The 14,726-nt window shown below is 34.9% G+C and overlaps 2 protein-coding genes across 5 annotated transcripts in view; one reads left to right on the forward strand and one right to left on the reverse strand.

Moving 5' to 3' along the window:
* Positions 1-3,078, reverse strand: part of LOC115236717 (alkaline phosphatase-like) — a 54,184-nt gene extending 51,106 nt beyond the window's left edge. Inside the window, exons 1-2 of one of the 2 annotated variants that reach the window (XM_029809342.1) lie at positions 2,985-3,078; positions 304-478 (exon numbers count right to left, since the gene is read on the reverse strand). In XM_029809342.1, coding sequence (XP_029665202.1) covers positions 304-478; positions 2,985-2,996 — 187 coding nt within the window. In that variant the 5' untranslated portion in view covers positions 2,997-3,078. The remainder of the gene's footprint in view (positions 1-303; positions 479-2,984) is intronic. The other variant, XM_029809341.1, reaches the window with a different exon arrangement.
* Positions 1-14,726, forward strand: part of LOC115236718 (caspase-1-like) — a 51,504-nt gene that overhangs the window by 12,094 nt on the left and 24,684 nt on the right. For 2 of the 3 annotated variants that reach the window (XM_029809344.1, XM_029809343.1), the window contains exons 2-3: positions 4,834-5,007; positions 9,070-9,326. In XM_029809344.1, coding sequence (XP_029665204.1) covers positions 4,895-5,007; positions 9,070-9,326 — 370 coding nt within the window. In that variant the 5' untranslated portion in view covers positions 4,834-4,894. Of the gene's footprint in view, positions 1-3,081; positions 3,097-4,833; positions 5,008-9,069; positions 9,327-14,726 lie in introns of those variants that run through there. The other variant, XM_029809345.1, reaches the window with a different exon arrangement.

Raw genomic sequence — 14,726 nt, forward strand, 5'->3', positions numbered from 1 at the left:
GAAGTAACGATCTGATTTAAAAGATTAATCTGTATTCATCAACCTTTCTTCCGTTTACGGTAAATCAATAAACGGCCTTTCGTGCATGTGTTTCAATTTCATTTGCTAATAAAAAAAATAACCCTGAATTATTAATTAAACTCGCGGAATCATCAACAAAGAAATCAACAATATATGTGCATATATAACTCAAAAGTATAACGATGTAATTTAGTGAAAAATATACTTCTAAATACTCTCTCTTTTTCTAGCGTAGTGCTATAAACATTAATCCTTTATCCCGTATCGAATGTAGAGACTCACCTTGTTCCTGGGCCCAATTAATAAGCGAAGGAACGCGCGCCTCGAAACTGGAGTAACAATCCTCGAAGTGCGCCGACGAATCCAGACCAACGGTCTCGTAATTGGCTTTAACTCCGCAGAGTAGTGCCGTCGCGCATGCCGACGATTCGCCAACTTGGGCATCCGTGTTGTATGTCTGGAAACAAGATAACGACGATTAATTACGTATTTTCGCGTAATCGAATTACGACTATTTAATACGGATTCGTGACTTGAGAAACACCTTTACTTTCGCAAAAAGAAAATATTTTTCAATTAATTATATTTTACATATAATGCAAATTGTCTGCACTTCCTCTTTCATCTACAGATTCTTTAGTCAATCTTTTCTCAAAAAATTCTGCTTACTTAAAGTCTATTTAAAATTAAATAAAAGTACGGTTTTGTTATCTGTTTACATTCATGAAACCCGAGTTTTGTAAGTACTTTGGAATTTCAATTGCTTTTAACAGAAGCTTTTAGGACATTTTAAAATTATATTTTAATTACATTTTAAAATTATATTTTGTTATATTCATTATGATTCATTGCGAATGCATTGAATCTAGAAAAATAACGAGAAGAAAGGGAGAAAAGTTTACTACAGTTCATACACTGAGAAAAAAAAGTTGTTAACTTGACTAAATGCGTTCAACTAATTATTATTTCTTTAATTGAAATATTTAAGTATTTAAATTAAATACGACATATTAAATCTAACATGACGTATTTGACTTAAGTACTTAAATATTTCAATTAAAAAAATGATAATCAGTTGAACGCATTTAGTCAAGTTAACAACTTTTTTTCTCAGTGTACGTTTTTATGATCGAGTAAAACAATAGTGCAAAAGAATATATAATACATAAACTTTTATCTAACACATACATATCTACACAATGTCGATGTATATTCGAAACAGAAAAAATGCAATTTTGCAAATAGTAAAATAACAAAAATTTTCTGTAAAATATGATATAAAATTAATCAAATTTTCTAAAAACGGATAATGCTTTTCATGCGATACAATCTATTTTACATTATACGTTTTCGGTAAGATTAATGAAACTTTCAAGAGTTATCCTGAATAAGTAAAGTAGAAATCAATTATTAAAAAAAAGTACATCTAGTAGATGAATGTACTCTTTTGTATAGAATCATTATGGAACCAGTGGTTTCGCAGCTGTAGTTTCTTCTTTACTTTATCTATGAGATATGAGGTAAGTAACGGAAACTTTAGAGTAGGTACTAAAACTGATATAATCCGGATAATTTATTTAGGTAAATTATTTTTATTATTATTGCGCTTGTGATTTATATATTAAACATTCTTCTTTTAGACACACAAATAATATAATATTTAAAAATTAGATTGCTAATATATAGGTTAAGTTTCAGGAATACAATTTTGTCATATAAGAATAAAATCATATTTTACTTAAATGTTTTTATTTGCAATATACAAAAACAAAACAATCTAATTGTTTATATCAAACGTCGGAGTTCAACAATAAGATATAAAAATTATGATAAAAAGTGAATCGGGGAGAACTGGTAAAAAATATTTATTTTACAAACTCGTCTATAACTACATGATATCGCAATCGCTTATGTTACCCCCGATAGTCTTTGATCGTTTCGATCTCGGTAAGCCACCGATCGATGAATCGTCTATAACAGCCACAACGGCGACCGCGTTACGTGGTGTAGTAGCCTCGTGTGTCTGCTCGAGAATAGGGAAACCACGACTGCTACAGATAGGTGCTGGCGAAAGACCGCGATAACGCTTATCTGCTTCCTGGATTTATTGCTAGCGCAATGAAAACGCACCCGCCAGCCGCTCTTACCTGTTACCCGAAGAAAATCGCCAGTCATGACATATTGAGGCGATGTCCACTTACGTGAGAATTTCTCTTTACTTCGCATCTTATCATTCCTGCCTCGATGTTCCTGACGTCGCGAAACTTGATGTATGGTATTGCCTTATTTACGTGACCGCGGTTAGATTAACTGTAGGTAAGCAACGGAATTGCGGCGCTCTGAGTGATATAGGGCATGTAATATCGTGGCTAAAATCCGCTTGAATTTAAAAGGACCTATGCCGGGTTTTCTCATTAATAGCCAAGAAATTGAATGAAAAATTCAGCGTCGCGTGAAAGACTTGACAATTGGATTTCTACACTGAGAAAAAAAAAGTTGTTAACTTGACTAAATGCGTTCAACTAATTATTATTTCTTTAATTGAAATATTTAAGTATTTAAATTAAATACGACATATTAAATCTAACATGACGTATTTGACTTAAGTACTTAAATATTTCAATTTAAAAAATGATAATCAGTTGAACGCATTTAGTCAAGTTAACAACTTTTTTTTTCTCAGTGTAGAAATCCAATTGTCAAGTCTTTCACGCGACGCTGAATTTTTCATTCAATTTCTTGGCTATTAATGAGAAAACCCGGCATAGGTCCTTTTGAATTCAAGCGGATTTTAGCCACGATATTACATGCCCTATATCACTCAGAGCGCCGCAATTCCGTTGCTTACCTACAGTTAATCTAACCGCGGTCACGTAAATAAGGCAATACCATACATCAAGTTTCGCGACGTCAGGAACATCGAGGCAGGAATGATAAGATGCGAAGTAAAGAGAAATTCTCACGTAAGTGGACATCGCCTCAATATGTCATGACTGGCGATTTTCTTCGGGTAACAGGATGACACGACGTGGGGTTCAAAGAACGACACCGCTAGAAACCGCACGTCGCTCTAGGGTAAGCACTGCAACGAGAGCAAATGGACATTTTCCGTCTTGCAGCTCACTCGCCTCGAACCCTTTTTAAACCCTGCGGAAATGACAGCTGTATTCTATTACTGCTGATTATACGCGAATGAAAATCGCGAATCTCATTTTGCAAAGAATTAACGAAAACGTCAACTTGACGTGAGTGATATTTTAGTATAAATTTTTATCGATAAAAGAAATAATACACGCGCACGACAGAAGATAACAAACATTTATCTTAATTATTCTCGCGAGATTATAATATATCGCTATTTATATGGATTTTTTTAATTAATCAAACCAAATTTTATTAAGTTCTTCTTCTCTTCATTTCTTACGGATCGATTACGCGTCGTAATAATCGACCCAGATTTGCGCTCGTAAATGACAGGGAACACATACTCGTGCGCATAAATCCCTGCGGTACTATTCCAAAACGGCGCTGCTGCGTAAAATATTGCTGATATCCGATAATTTTCTTCTTGTTCGACAAGCATGTATTTGTATTGATTCGTTCAAGTGCGCGTTCCTTAGAAACCAGACGACGATTCCCGACAACATCGGCTGGGAAATGCCGATTCTCGCTCGTGCAAGAACACCCATAAAGCACACTCGTCATTATCATATTGAAAGCCATGCATCGTCAATTCAAATACCGTTGTGAATTAACTGCAGAATCGTACGACACGGTCGATCGCCAAGTGCCGGTAAAATAGAACGCCCGAAGCATAGGACTATCGTATATGCCAGGCAAACACGTCTCATTCATCCGATATTCTCACAACAGTGTAAAACTGCGAGAGGAAGGGACAAAAGCGCGGTTATTGATATTTGACGACAGAATTGAAAAGCGGAAGACACGTACGTGATATCTCAAAAAAGGGAGAAAAAAATCGCTGGCGAGAGATATTTCGCGTTTCTGAAATTTGACAGTTTGTTTTTTCCATATCGCGCATATTCGAGATTCAATCGATGATTGCCATCTCCACGGTAAAATGTATAATAATGAATATAAAATCGTAACATTTAGAGCTGCAATGGTATTAATGACTGTACAAATTATACGCTCATATAGTAGCATATGGAAGAGAGCAGAAAAAGCTTTTTTTTTTTTTTAAATGAAAGCTAAAACCTTACAAATTTTAATATAATCGATATTCGTTTCCGGATTATTATTATTTAAAAATGATATTTATATAATCATGATATTTATATGATATTTAATAATCTCTTCACTTTTTTATATAAAATAAAAATCAAAGTGTCTAATTCAGCTTTCGTGAAACATTAAAACGCTAATCTGAATTATCATCTTTATGTTATCATATCGAGATATCCCTAAATTACCTTACGTACCGAATATGACAAACGTTAATACGTCACACGTAATTGGTATTAAAAAATCCATCGGGGAGCAACGTAACAAAATTTTCATCTTGTACCACGCAATTTGCCATTCGCTATACACCTATGACCGAAGCGTTCACCGTATCCGAGAGGCGCGGCGTCGCAAAAAGCGCCCGATATCACGTGAATATCCGAAATCCGTGCAGCGGTATGCAGTGGTATGAGGGCAGGGTTAAACGTTCTCGATAGGCACGGAGATGCTATAGATTATCATGCTAGTATTATCGCCGGCGACGCTTTTATCGGGCGTTTCCGCGACGGGCACGTCGATAAGATAAATTTGAAGTACGACGCGCATCCTCTCTCTCTCGACCCGCAGGTGAGAACGAGCAGTGGCAAAACGCAGATCGTGGGATCGTTAAGAGATATCCGGAGGTAACATGGAAGAGAGGGACAACGCAAAGTGCATCACGGAGCGGAAGCAGCAAAATGTTTCGTTGCCGGATATGTCGCAATGGAGCGTGCCGGACGGATGGCCGTTCAGGAAAGCAAAGTAAGCATATCACTCGGTCACGTCGTGACCGATAGAAAGCTTTGAGATATCGAGGTGTTGAAAGAGTAAGCATGCGAATGGCGCTAAAGGCCTTTTCAGAGCCATTTACGCTTGCTTTTTTGTTTCCTCTTTTGTCGCTAGAGCAAACCTAAATTTATAATTTTTTTTTTTAAATTGTAAGAATTTTCCTCGCGTTGCATTCGCATTTTGTATATATCTGCTTTATTCTACTCTTAGTCAATTTTTTTCATGTCTAATAAAGTATTCCTAAAGATATAACTGTGCTTCTTTATTTACTTTTCTACTCTGGAGATAGAAAAATGTAATTGGCTAACTGTTTGAACGATACGGATGCTTTGATGTTTAAAAACTCGTTGCAACCTTTCTCTATTATTCATGTATTTTCGTCTATGTGCATTTAATTATTAAATATAAATACAAGTCTTGTTTTACTTTAATTCATCCTTTATTCATCGTAAAATAAATATTATTATGCATTTATATGAATATATATATGTCATATGTACTATTCATATGTATAACAGACATACATTGTATAACATATGGTTCGTAATATTTATTTTTTTAGGAATCTCATTTTCATCATAATCCATTGTCACTTTTCGCATCTTACATCAATCTCAAACAAAGATCGCCTTTTGATAATGACCGACGTTCCAATCGAATTTATCGCACACGCGATAAAAGACGCATTATAAAGCGTCTTTATCTACTCTTTAGTATATTATTTTCTCTTTTTCTTTTTATCGCGATCTCCTCGTACACACGTACCTAAAAGATATTGACGTATTATTTACGCGTTCTTCCTTTTATCAAGATCTCCTCGTACACACATAAAAGCGATTCGGTGGTTCCCTAACGCGATTATTCTTGCAGCCGCGCATAACGCACGGTCGATGTAATTGTCGGATACCGAGGAGAGCGGAGGTTGCGCGGGAGAGAAGGAGTGAATTTATATTCATAATACTAGTTAGAGTGGGAAGGAGGTCGCTGTGTGTGTTAGGCGCAAAATGTTTTAGAGGCTAAAATAAACGCCGCCGAGTCCGTAGTATAATGCCGGTAACTCACTTCTCCCACGACGAACATTTGTCTCGTAATGGCCAACCGACTCACCACGTTTATGACTAGTTCGTAAGCGCCCAACCGTGGTTTTGTCACATCCGTTCTGTATTCTCTTCTCTCCCGCCTACTCCTGTTCCCGGCATATTTCGAGTGCTCGTGGCGATTGTGTCTGGGCGTGCGTGTGTCATCTCCTCATATTCGTCATTGTATCCATCTATGAGAACCACTCGTTTGACTCTTATATTCTCTTTACTTCTATTGTATTTTCTTCCCTTCAGCCCTCCTGTCTTGAAGTTTTAATTAATTCGGTGTGTCGTACTTTTTTTGATGATGCAATTCTTAGCAAGATTAATTCTACGTACCAATATTAGCGCATAACAATAGATCCATGAATTTCTGTGTAAGATTCTTTTCAAGTTTTTTATTAGAAGATAATTATACTATTTCGTTTAATATATTTATAATCATTAATATATAATTATTTTTATATATTTTTTTATATAAACACCAAAAAAAATACTAAAGCGCACAGATGCTAAGCTCTGTTATATTCTTATTATATATCTATATCTATTATTATATTATATTCTACATCTATTATATTTTTTCGGATTGAAAGCATAGTGAGATGCAATGCTGTGCAAGATAAATTTCTGCATCATCAATCTAGCGGCAATAAAGTAAAAGCGTTTCGACAAAACCCATGATAATACATATAGCAAGCTACATTTATATATAGGGTAGAGCACACACTGAAGCGACGTGATATCAGTGACGCACATTTGGGACGGGGATTCTCTACGTGTGCACATAGACATGTATTCATTGTTACACGTGTGTCACTTGTCGCGGACAAAACGTCGCGAGTACTGCTTTGTCATTTCGGTATGTGTTCTGACTAATGGTACACATATACAGCATACAGAGTGTTTGGTAATTCTCGGGATATTCGAGAAGTGAATAGTTTCCTGTCGTACAATAGATCGATTCGCCAGAATAAAGAATAACTTTTCTCTCAAATACGGAAAACTGGATCAACAGTTCATGAATAAAAGGCATCGTAATGTCTTCCCGGAAAGAATATTACAGTACTTGTAATTTATTTAATCTATGATTAATTGTGTTTTGAGCGCTCCGGCGTAACATTATTTTCTTCTTATACAAAGTGATTGCGCAGAATAAATAATCTCGTAAGTATCTTTTCTATACTTTTATTTTCTCAATCTCATCAAGAATATAAATTTGATTACCAATACTATTCATATGCTTGTAATTAAATTCCAGCCATTCAGAACTTTTAAGAGCACGCGCTTAAAATTCCGTGCAAGTTTAAAAGTCCAGAGTTTACGGTCCGTTCAGTTAAAGGCAGTTCTGTCTTCGCATCCTCATCTCGCTTCATCCTTTACAATATCGCTGGTTTATTTTCCGGTGAGATCGTATAATCGCGGTAACTCGATGAAAGTTGGACTCAAGCGCGTACGTGTGCGAGAACCGCGAAAAGCCACTTCTCGCGCGATAAAGCACCGTGGAATCGCGGATTGCGGAGGTTCATCTCTCTCGATCACGATCTAAGTTGAAATTAAATTGACCGCGGTATGATCTCCGCTAAACATCCGTCTGCGTAAGCGCACGTGAGCAGCAAGTACTAAACGGACCGAGGGTTGCGCTTTTCCGAGGAAAGATCCCTCTTTGCCGCTCCGTTCGTCTTAAGAAGAGAAACGTCTTGATATTTTTCCCGAATAGCGACTGCAAAGAGGCAAAACGTACCGGAAACGCTCGTTTTTCTCTCTCTCTTTTTCTCTCTTTCTTTTTCACTCGTCGTGTCGTTCTCTTCTTTTATTTCTTTTTTCGCATCGCACCGGACCATCCATTTACCAGCGACTGTCTTCAAGTCGGGATTCAACAACTAGCTACCGCCTAATTACGCCAACGGAGACGTTGCTACTAAATGCTAGTGGCATTTATTTCGTTCCCGATGTCGCGTACTCGTATTCATGTTTATGCGCGGCGTGTCGCGAGGTTGTTGCGCATAATTATGCAATACTGACTGCTTTCGTCACAAAGATAAATATATACCGGATCAAAAAAAAAACGCAAGTTTCCGTATTTTTTCACAAACAGACGCGCACAGTTCAAGTTCTATAATTAATCCATCGAGCACGAGAGAGAGATTCGTCTTTTTAGCCGGAAATATTTCCCGCTTTTTAAGTAAAATATTCCAGCAAATTATCACGGATTCCTTCATTAATATTGTGTTGATTTTTCCTTAACGGAGTTCCCGAGATATCAAGCGCTTTAATTTGCAGCGGAATTTCAATAAGAGAAAAAAATATTAATGTTAATATAATAAAATTCTTTTCTTGCACAGATATAAAAACGTTTTCCATCGCGGAGAGAAAATAAAAGTACCTGATTAAACTCCAACCCCAGAACATATAAATAAGTATACCGAGTTCCGTCCATTTAATTCCGCGGCTCCGTCGTGTTATTAATGGCGAAGTTACGGGATTATTTGTTTCTCGTGCGAAACGCAATGCAGTAAATTTCGTTATCTACGCTATCTCGTCGCGAAATCATATCAAAACCTCTCAAAGCTTTAAACATTTCAACATCTTTCAAAGTAATATAGTAAAATGTTATTTCCAAATGTTAATTAAAGGGACACGATCGACCAAAAAGTTAAACACCACTTTAGTACTTCAAAATAAAACAAATCTTTAAAATAATATTATATTTTACAAACTTTCTATGATAAGATAACACAACGGAGTGTAACGTTAGAGTCATTACAAACTTAATTACAACTTGCAAAATTACAGTTTACACTTTGCAATTAAGCCGCAAAGCGTGATATCGAATGCGTCGGTTTCGAATAATAACATAATATTCTTTTCTAATGTATTCTTCGCGGAAACTCTATTATTCCTAATTATTTCAACGATTTAACCCGAATGTTCGCTTAATGTATCCTAATGATAGTTCAAGCAGGCACTCAATCGATACCCAAAAGGCCGTGAAAATCGATCTCGATCCATTCGCCGAGGAATACGACATGAACCATAAGAGAAGAGGAGTAGCGCTCATACTAAACCATGTTCACTTCGAGAGCATGAGCACGAGGAAGGGATCCGTAAAGGACTCCCTACATCTGAAGGTATCATTAAGCAAGCTCGGATTCGACGTCCGGATTTACACCGATCCAACGGTCAAAGTTATAGCCGCGACCTTACAGTCGAGTAAGTATCATATATACTACACTTCCTGATAACCCGGTCTGTGCAGTTATAACCGTACCACTTCGTTACGTACGATCTGTCTCAGATGACAGATCAAACGATGAATGTGTGTAAATTGACTGCTACTACAATATATGTATGTCTAACTGAAATAATGAACGCAAAGTGTCTCCGCTATTTGAAAAAAAAAAAAAAAAAAAAAAAAAAAAAAAAGATAGAAACGAAGAGACGGAGATATCATTATTTCCATCAATTTGCAATATTGCAGACCGTAACGCAACCGTTTGTTAGCTCTTTGTATACCATTGTTTCTTATCTTTCCACGATGAACACCCTCTTTCATCCCGCCTCTCATTGCATAAAATATAAGAAAGCGACAGAGTTTTCTCAAGACGGAATGTCCCAGAATTCCCCATCTCACCTTTAATCGCGTAAAGAATTTATATTCAATTATTCGTTGAAAAGGAAAAAAGTTTATGAAAGAATATTTTATGCAACACTTCTCGCGTGGCACGCGTTTAATATTTTCGTAATTAAATTTTGAAATAAAATTCCATTATAAGCAAGCCTCCTGAATATATAATACAAGATGCAATATGACGGTTCGCGTGGTCCACTTAATAAATACAAAATATTTCAGTCTTAGTTGCTTAATTTGACAAATAGTTGAAAATATGTCCGGAAAAAATAAATAAAAACATATAAGCGAGAGAAATGTCAGTTACAACGCCCATGACATGATTGCATCGGACACGAAACCTATACATTTTTACGCTCATGTAAATATATCTAATAGCAGCGCATCTACAAGAGCTTCTCAAACAAATTGATAATGACCGATGAATTCTTTGTGAAGATCCTCGCGTAGGCAGGCAGGCATGCAGATATTGGGGAATAACGCGAAGGATAATGATGCGCAGGGTTTCCGGCGAGAAGTTATACAAACATTTTACGACGGAACGAGCTCATTAAATGTCTATTCGCGTCGCAATGAACCGTGTTCTTCAACGAATAACTAACAAAGCAATCTCGTGAATACAGTTGCGGCAGGTGCCGTAGAAAGTGAGGTGGAAAGCCCGATGATTATGGAACTTGACGCTAGATAAGAAAAGTTCTCACGCCTTCTTCGCTTCAGCGCGACACTATGCGCTCCATCAAGTCTAAGATGCCATACTTATTTACCACTCGCTTTTTACTCGGCTGTACTCATGTTTCATGCATTACATACGCATTCAAAGCGACAAATGACCCAACAAAATAGAAGATATTAATATAGATACAATTTCGCACGAAAGTAGTTTAAGAAGATGTGGGAGATCTTCGACAACTTTTATAATGTAGGTGTTTTTATTATAACGATATAAAATCGACAATCTTGTGGAGAATACAAAGAACGTTTCTTCGATAATATTATGACAATTTTCGTAAATGCGGAAAAACTGGATTTTATGTGCAAAAAATTTTGCTTAGCTCTATTTTTTTTATTTATATCATAATAAGTGACTTTTAGAATTATATTTTTAGAAAATCTATATATTATATTATTTCTATATTATATTTATTTATCTTACATTACACAAATGTAATGAGACAAATCTCTTCAACAAGTTGAATACAATTTCGAAAATAAGAAAAGGGAACGCGCCAAAAGTTGGCTGCATAAAAATTGCGAATCGTTGTTCCCTATTTCCCTCTAGAGAAAACGGATTCAAACGGACTTCTCATCACTTTCTGTTGATACGAGGAAAACAACGGCAGAGCACACCGAAGTCAGGAAAATCCCGTCAGATTCTTTCTCTCGCTGCTAGACTTTACACGTATTCGATTACCGAATCGAAAGTATCGAGGGAGCGTCCGTTTACTTTCGAGAACCACGGCCGGCCGGAGCGGGCGTGTTATAACTACGCTGTCACATAAATAAACCCGTCCGGCTTCGTATTTTGCGCGGCTACCTTCCGCCACTCTCAATGCTTTAATTTTGTCTGGCGGAGTTTCGAGTAAGCCGAGGGCGAGCGGGAGCTTTCTCTGGTTCCGCGAGTTCCACAGACGCGTATCGACTACCGAACGAGGGGCCAAACTTTTCAATCGGAAAGACTCGCGTGTTGTTGTAGTGTTCGTTTTGTCTTCTATTTTTCCTTTTCTCTTTCTTTTTTCTCTCTTTTTCCCCTCCATTGATCAACTAACAATACACGTTACGCCCGTACCGTTTTCCTCTTTCACGTGTATATACCAGCGACTCTTATTCCTCATCCAAAGGATATTCCAGAGGATATTCGATAAATGTGCTGATGCGGTAGCGCGCAAACATAGAGAAGGTCATCCATTAAATCTGGAGTTCTTTTAAAAGGTACACTAAAGATTCATACTTAAATTAATATCAAATTTGGTTACAAATGATGTTGCTAGAGATGGAAGGAATGTAGAGCTTTAATTTTTTTATTTAATAAAATTTATAAAATTAAAACAACATAATCGCTTAAAAGAGCATCATCCATTTTTTTATAAATATTCATTGCACCTTGTTAAAAATGAAAGTAAAATAATAAAAAAATATAAATTAAAACCTTGTATCGCGGGCATCTATATTAAGTTTCTTTCACACAAAGAAAATACATACCTTTCAAACTCTATTCAACAATGGCTATAAAAGTAATTAATGGTCACAAAACCGGACACTAAACTTGTTCAATTGGCTGATATATATCGACTGTTTTATAGTGTATTGATTTCGCATAACAAGTATTCATTTGATGCACAAAAAGTTTTAAAATATAAGTATTAATTAGAGAGAAAAGGAGGGAGAGAGATATATATATAGAGAAATTACATATTTTAAAATACAATTTTATTTATAAAAATTATTTTAAATTATCTTCAAAGAGATCTTACAGCTCTCTTAAAGCTATTAATTATTACAAACTATTCATGAGCTATGAAGCTGCTTATATAAACTTTATTCGTTTAGTAAGCGGAAGCTTGATAATATTCAGTGAACAGAAACATTATTATTGGATGCGCTAACTTTATTTGTATAAAATTGTCACTGCACTCCTGTGGACCACTTCATAATTCTTGAATTTTATCGAACAAGAGTGTACTACATTTCCGACAGCGTTTAATAAAGTGGAGAATATATAAAGCCGCGCGCTCTTTCCCATGTGCAGGACAATCAACGAATTCGGCGCATCCAGGCCATTCCGATTGTTTGTGTTTTTTTGCCCAACAAATTTTTCCGCCGCGCCACCAAAAGCAGAGAAAAACAAGTTTTTTTTCACGTGAAGTCGGATATGTCAGTGCGACAGATGTTACGTCTTCGCAAAAAGTAACAACTTACATGTGGCACACCTTGCCTTAGTCCGTTGTTGCTTCGTTCGTCGTCTTCTTCATATGCGTCTCCCAATCGGAATATGTAATATATATTATACACATACACACGTATATATACATACATATATACGTATGTTTGTTTTAAGAAATATGCAGAATTATTTCATAAGCAGTTAAAAATGCGAAAAAATTTTGTTGGTACAAAAATTGTTTTGTTTAGAATATAACCTTATATAGTGGGATTATTTTTTTTGTAGATGAAAGTGTAGAAAAAATTTCAAAGTCAATTTTTTTTTTTTTTAGATAGTACATTGTATCTTTTTATCATCAATATATAATAGCGGTTTTTAATACAAGTTCAAAAATTTATTAAATAAAAGCTTTCGAGATAATGGAAGGTTGTGAAATAAAAAGTAATAGTGTAAATTAATGACATCCTTTTACGCGTTTACGAATATGTTTAGTTCAAAGTTTAGTAATATTTAGTAAGGTTTTTTTAATGTTCAGTTATTTAATAATTATAATTTAGTAGTTTCTGGGTGTAACTTTTTATATTTGACTTTACTTTACCTTTTGAATTTTGTTTACATTTATTGATATATTTACGTTTGCTTCAATTAATTAAGATCAATGAGTAGAAAAAAAATATAAATGTATCATTGTAAAAACCAACATTGTCAGTTTTGGTCAAATAGAATGTTGTAATATATTACTAATTTTACTGACAATTTTACGACATATATCCATTATCTCATAAAAGTAATAAAACAAAGCTTCCTCTATGAGGAAGCAAAAATTAATTCCACTTTTTCTTTAATAGTAAAGGATATTTTGCACAAACTGAACATTTCACGACGTTGAAGTCACTGTACTTAAATTTCCATAATAATGTTTATATTTATTCTTTAATCATCAATCTTAATTAATTAAACAAGCGAGAAAATAAGCGTAAATATACCAATAAATGTAGATAAAGCTCAGAAGCTAAAATAAAATTAAGCATGAAAAGCCAAATATCACAAATTAATAATTTATAGTTATTTCAAATTAAACATATTGGTAAATGTAAAAGAATTTTATTAGTTTACAATCTTTGATAATCTTGAATCATTTTAAATTAATAAGTTATTGATCTTATCTTAATAATCACTATCCATATAATGTGTGATAGCGGTTGTTGAGATAAGATCAATAACTTATTAATTTAAAATGATTCAAGATTATGAAAGATTGTAAACTAATAAGATTCTTTTAAAATAGAAGAGCATGGCAATTAAAAAAATAAAGTTATTTTCTCCCTTATATTTCCATCTGCAAAAAAAATGATCACAACCGCATAATGTCAGTTCTATCTCTCTCATTCGTACTAAACCTTTATAAAAAAAACAACTCTTTTTTAAATTTATATATATGTACATAGATATATGGCAGTAAACATTTGTGCGATAACGCAGCATGCGAGCGCGTGCAATGATGCGTCAGCACGTACCTAAAGTACTACACGTAAAGTGTTTGCCGACATTTCCCACCGAAAGTGCGATAGCGTCCCTTGATGAGCTCGTCACGCGGCTTTGGCAGCTCTACCGAAGTGCAGCTGACAGGCTCTGCAGCTGCGACAACAACGTACGCAATTCGCATCCAAAGCCTGAGGCTTTAGAGTCTTTTATATAATTATCTGTCCTGTTTAAAAAAATAATACGTGTTTAATGTTAAAAAATATTTGTATCATCTTTAATTTTCTTATCAGAAATCTGTGAAAGATCATTGTCTCCCATAGCTCAAACGATTTATAAGATAGTTTTGATATATAAAAAATCTCGATATTTTTATAACGTAGTCACATTGAAAATGTTGGTATTTCGAAAACGCAAATAACTATTATAAAGCATTTTTATTATGATAATGTAAATAATCATTTCTCGTGAATACAAATTTTCGTTGTGACAATTTTCATGCACACAAAATAACTGAATTTTATATACAAAACCTGTTTTAATTAGCTTTATTTATTCATATGATAGAGGATCTTTATTATATTTTATTTCAAAAGTTATATTTAACAATATATATATA

Source organism: Formica exsecta, unplaced genomic scaffold (assembly GCF_003651465.1).
Source record: "Formica exsecta isolate Colony F162 unplaced genomic scaffold, ASM365146v1 scaffold26, whole genome shotgun sequence".
NCBI lineage: Eukaryota > Metazoa > Arthropoda > Insecta > Hymenoptera > Formicidae > Formica > Formica exsecta.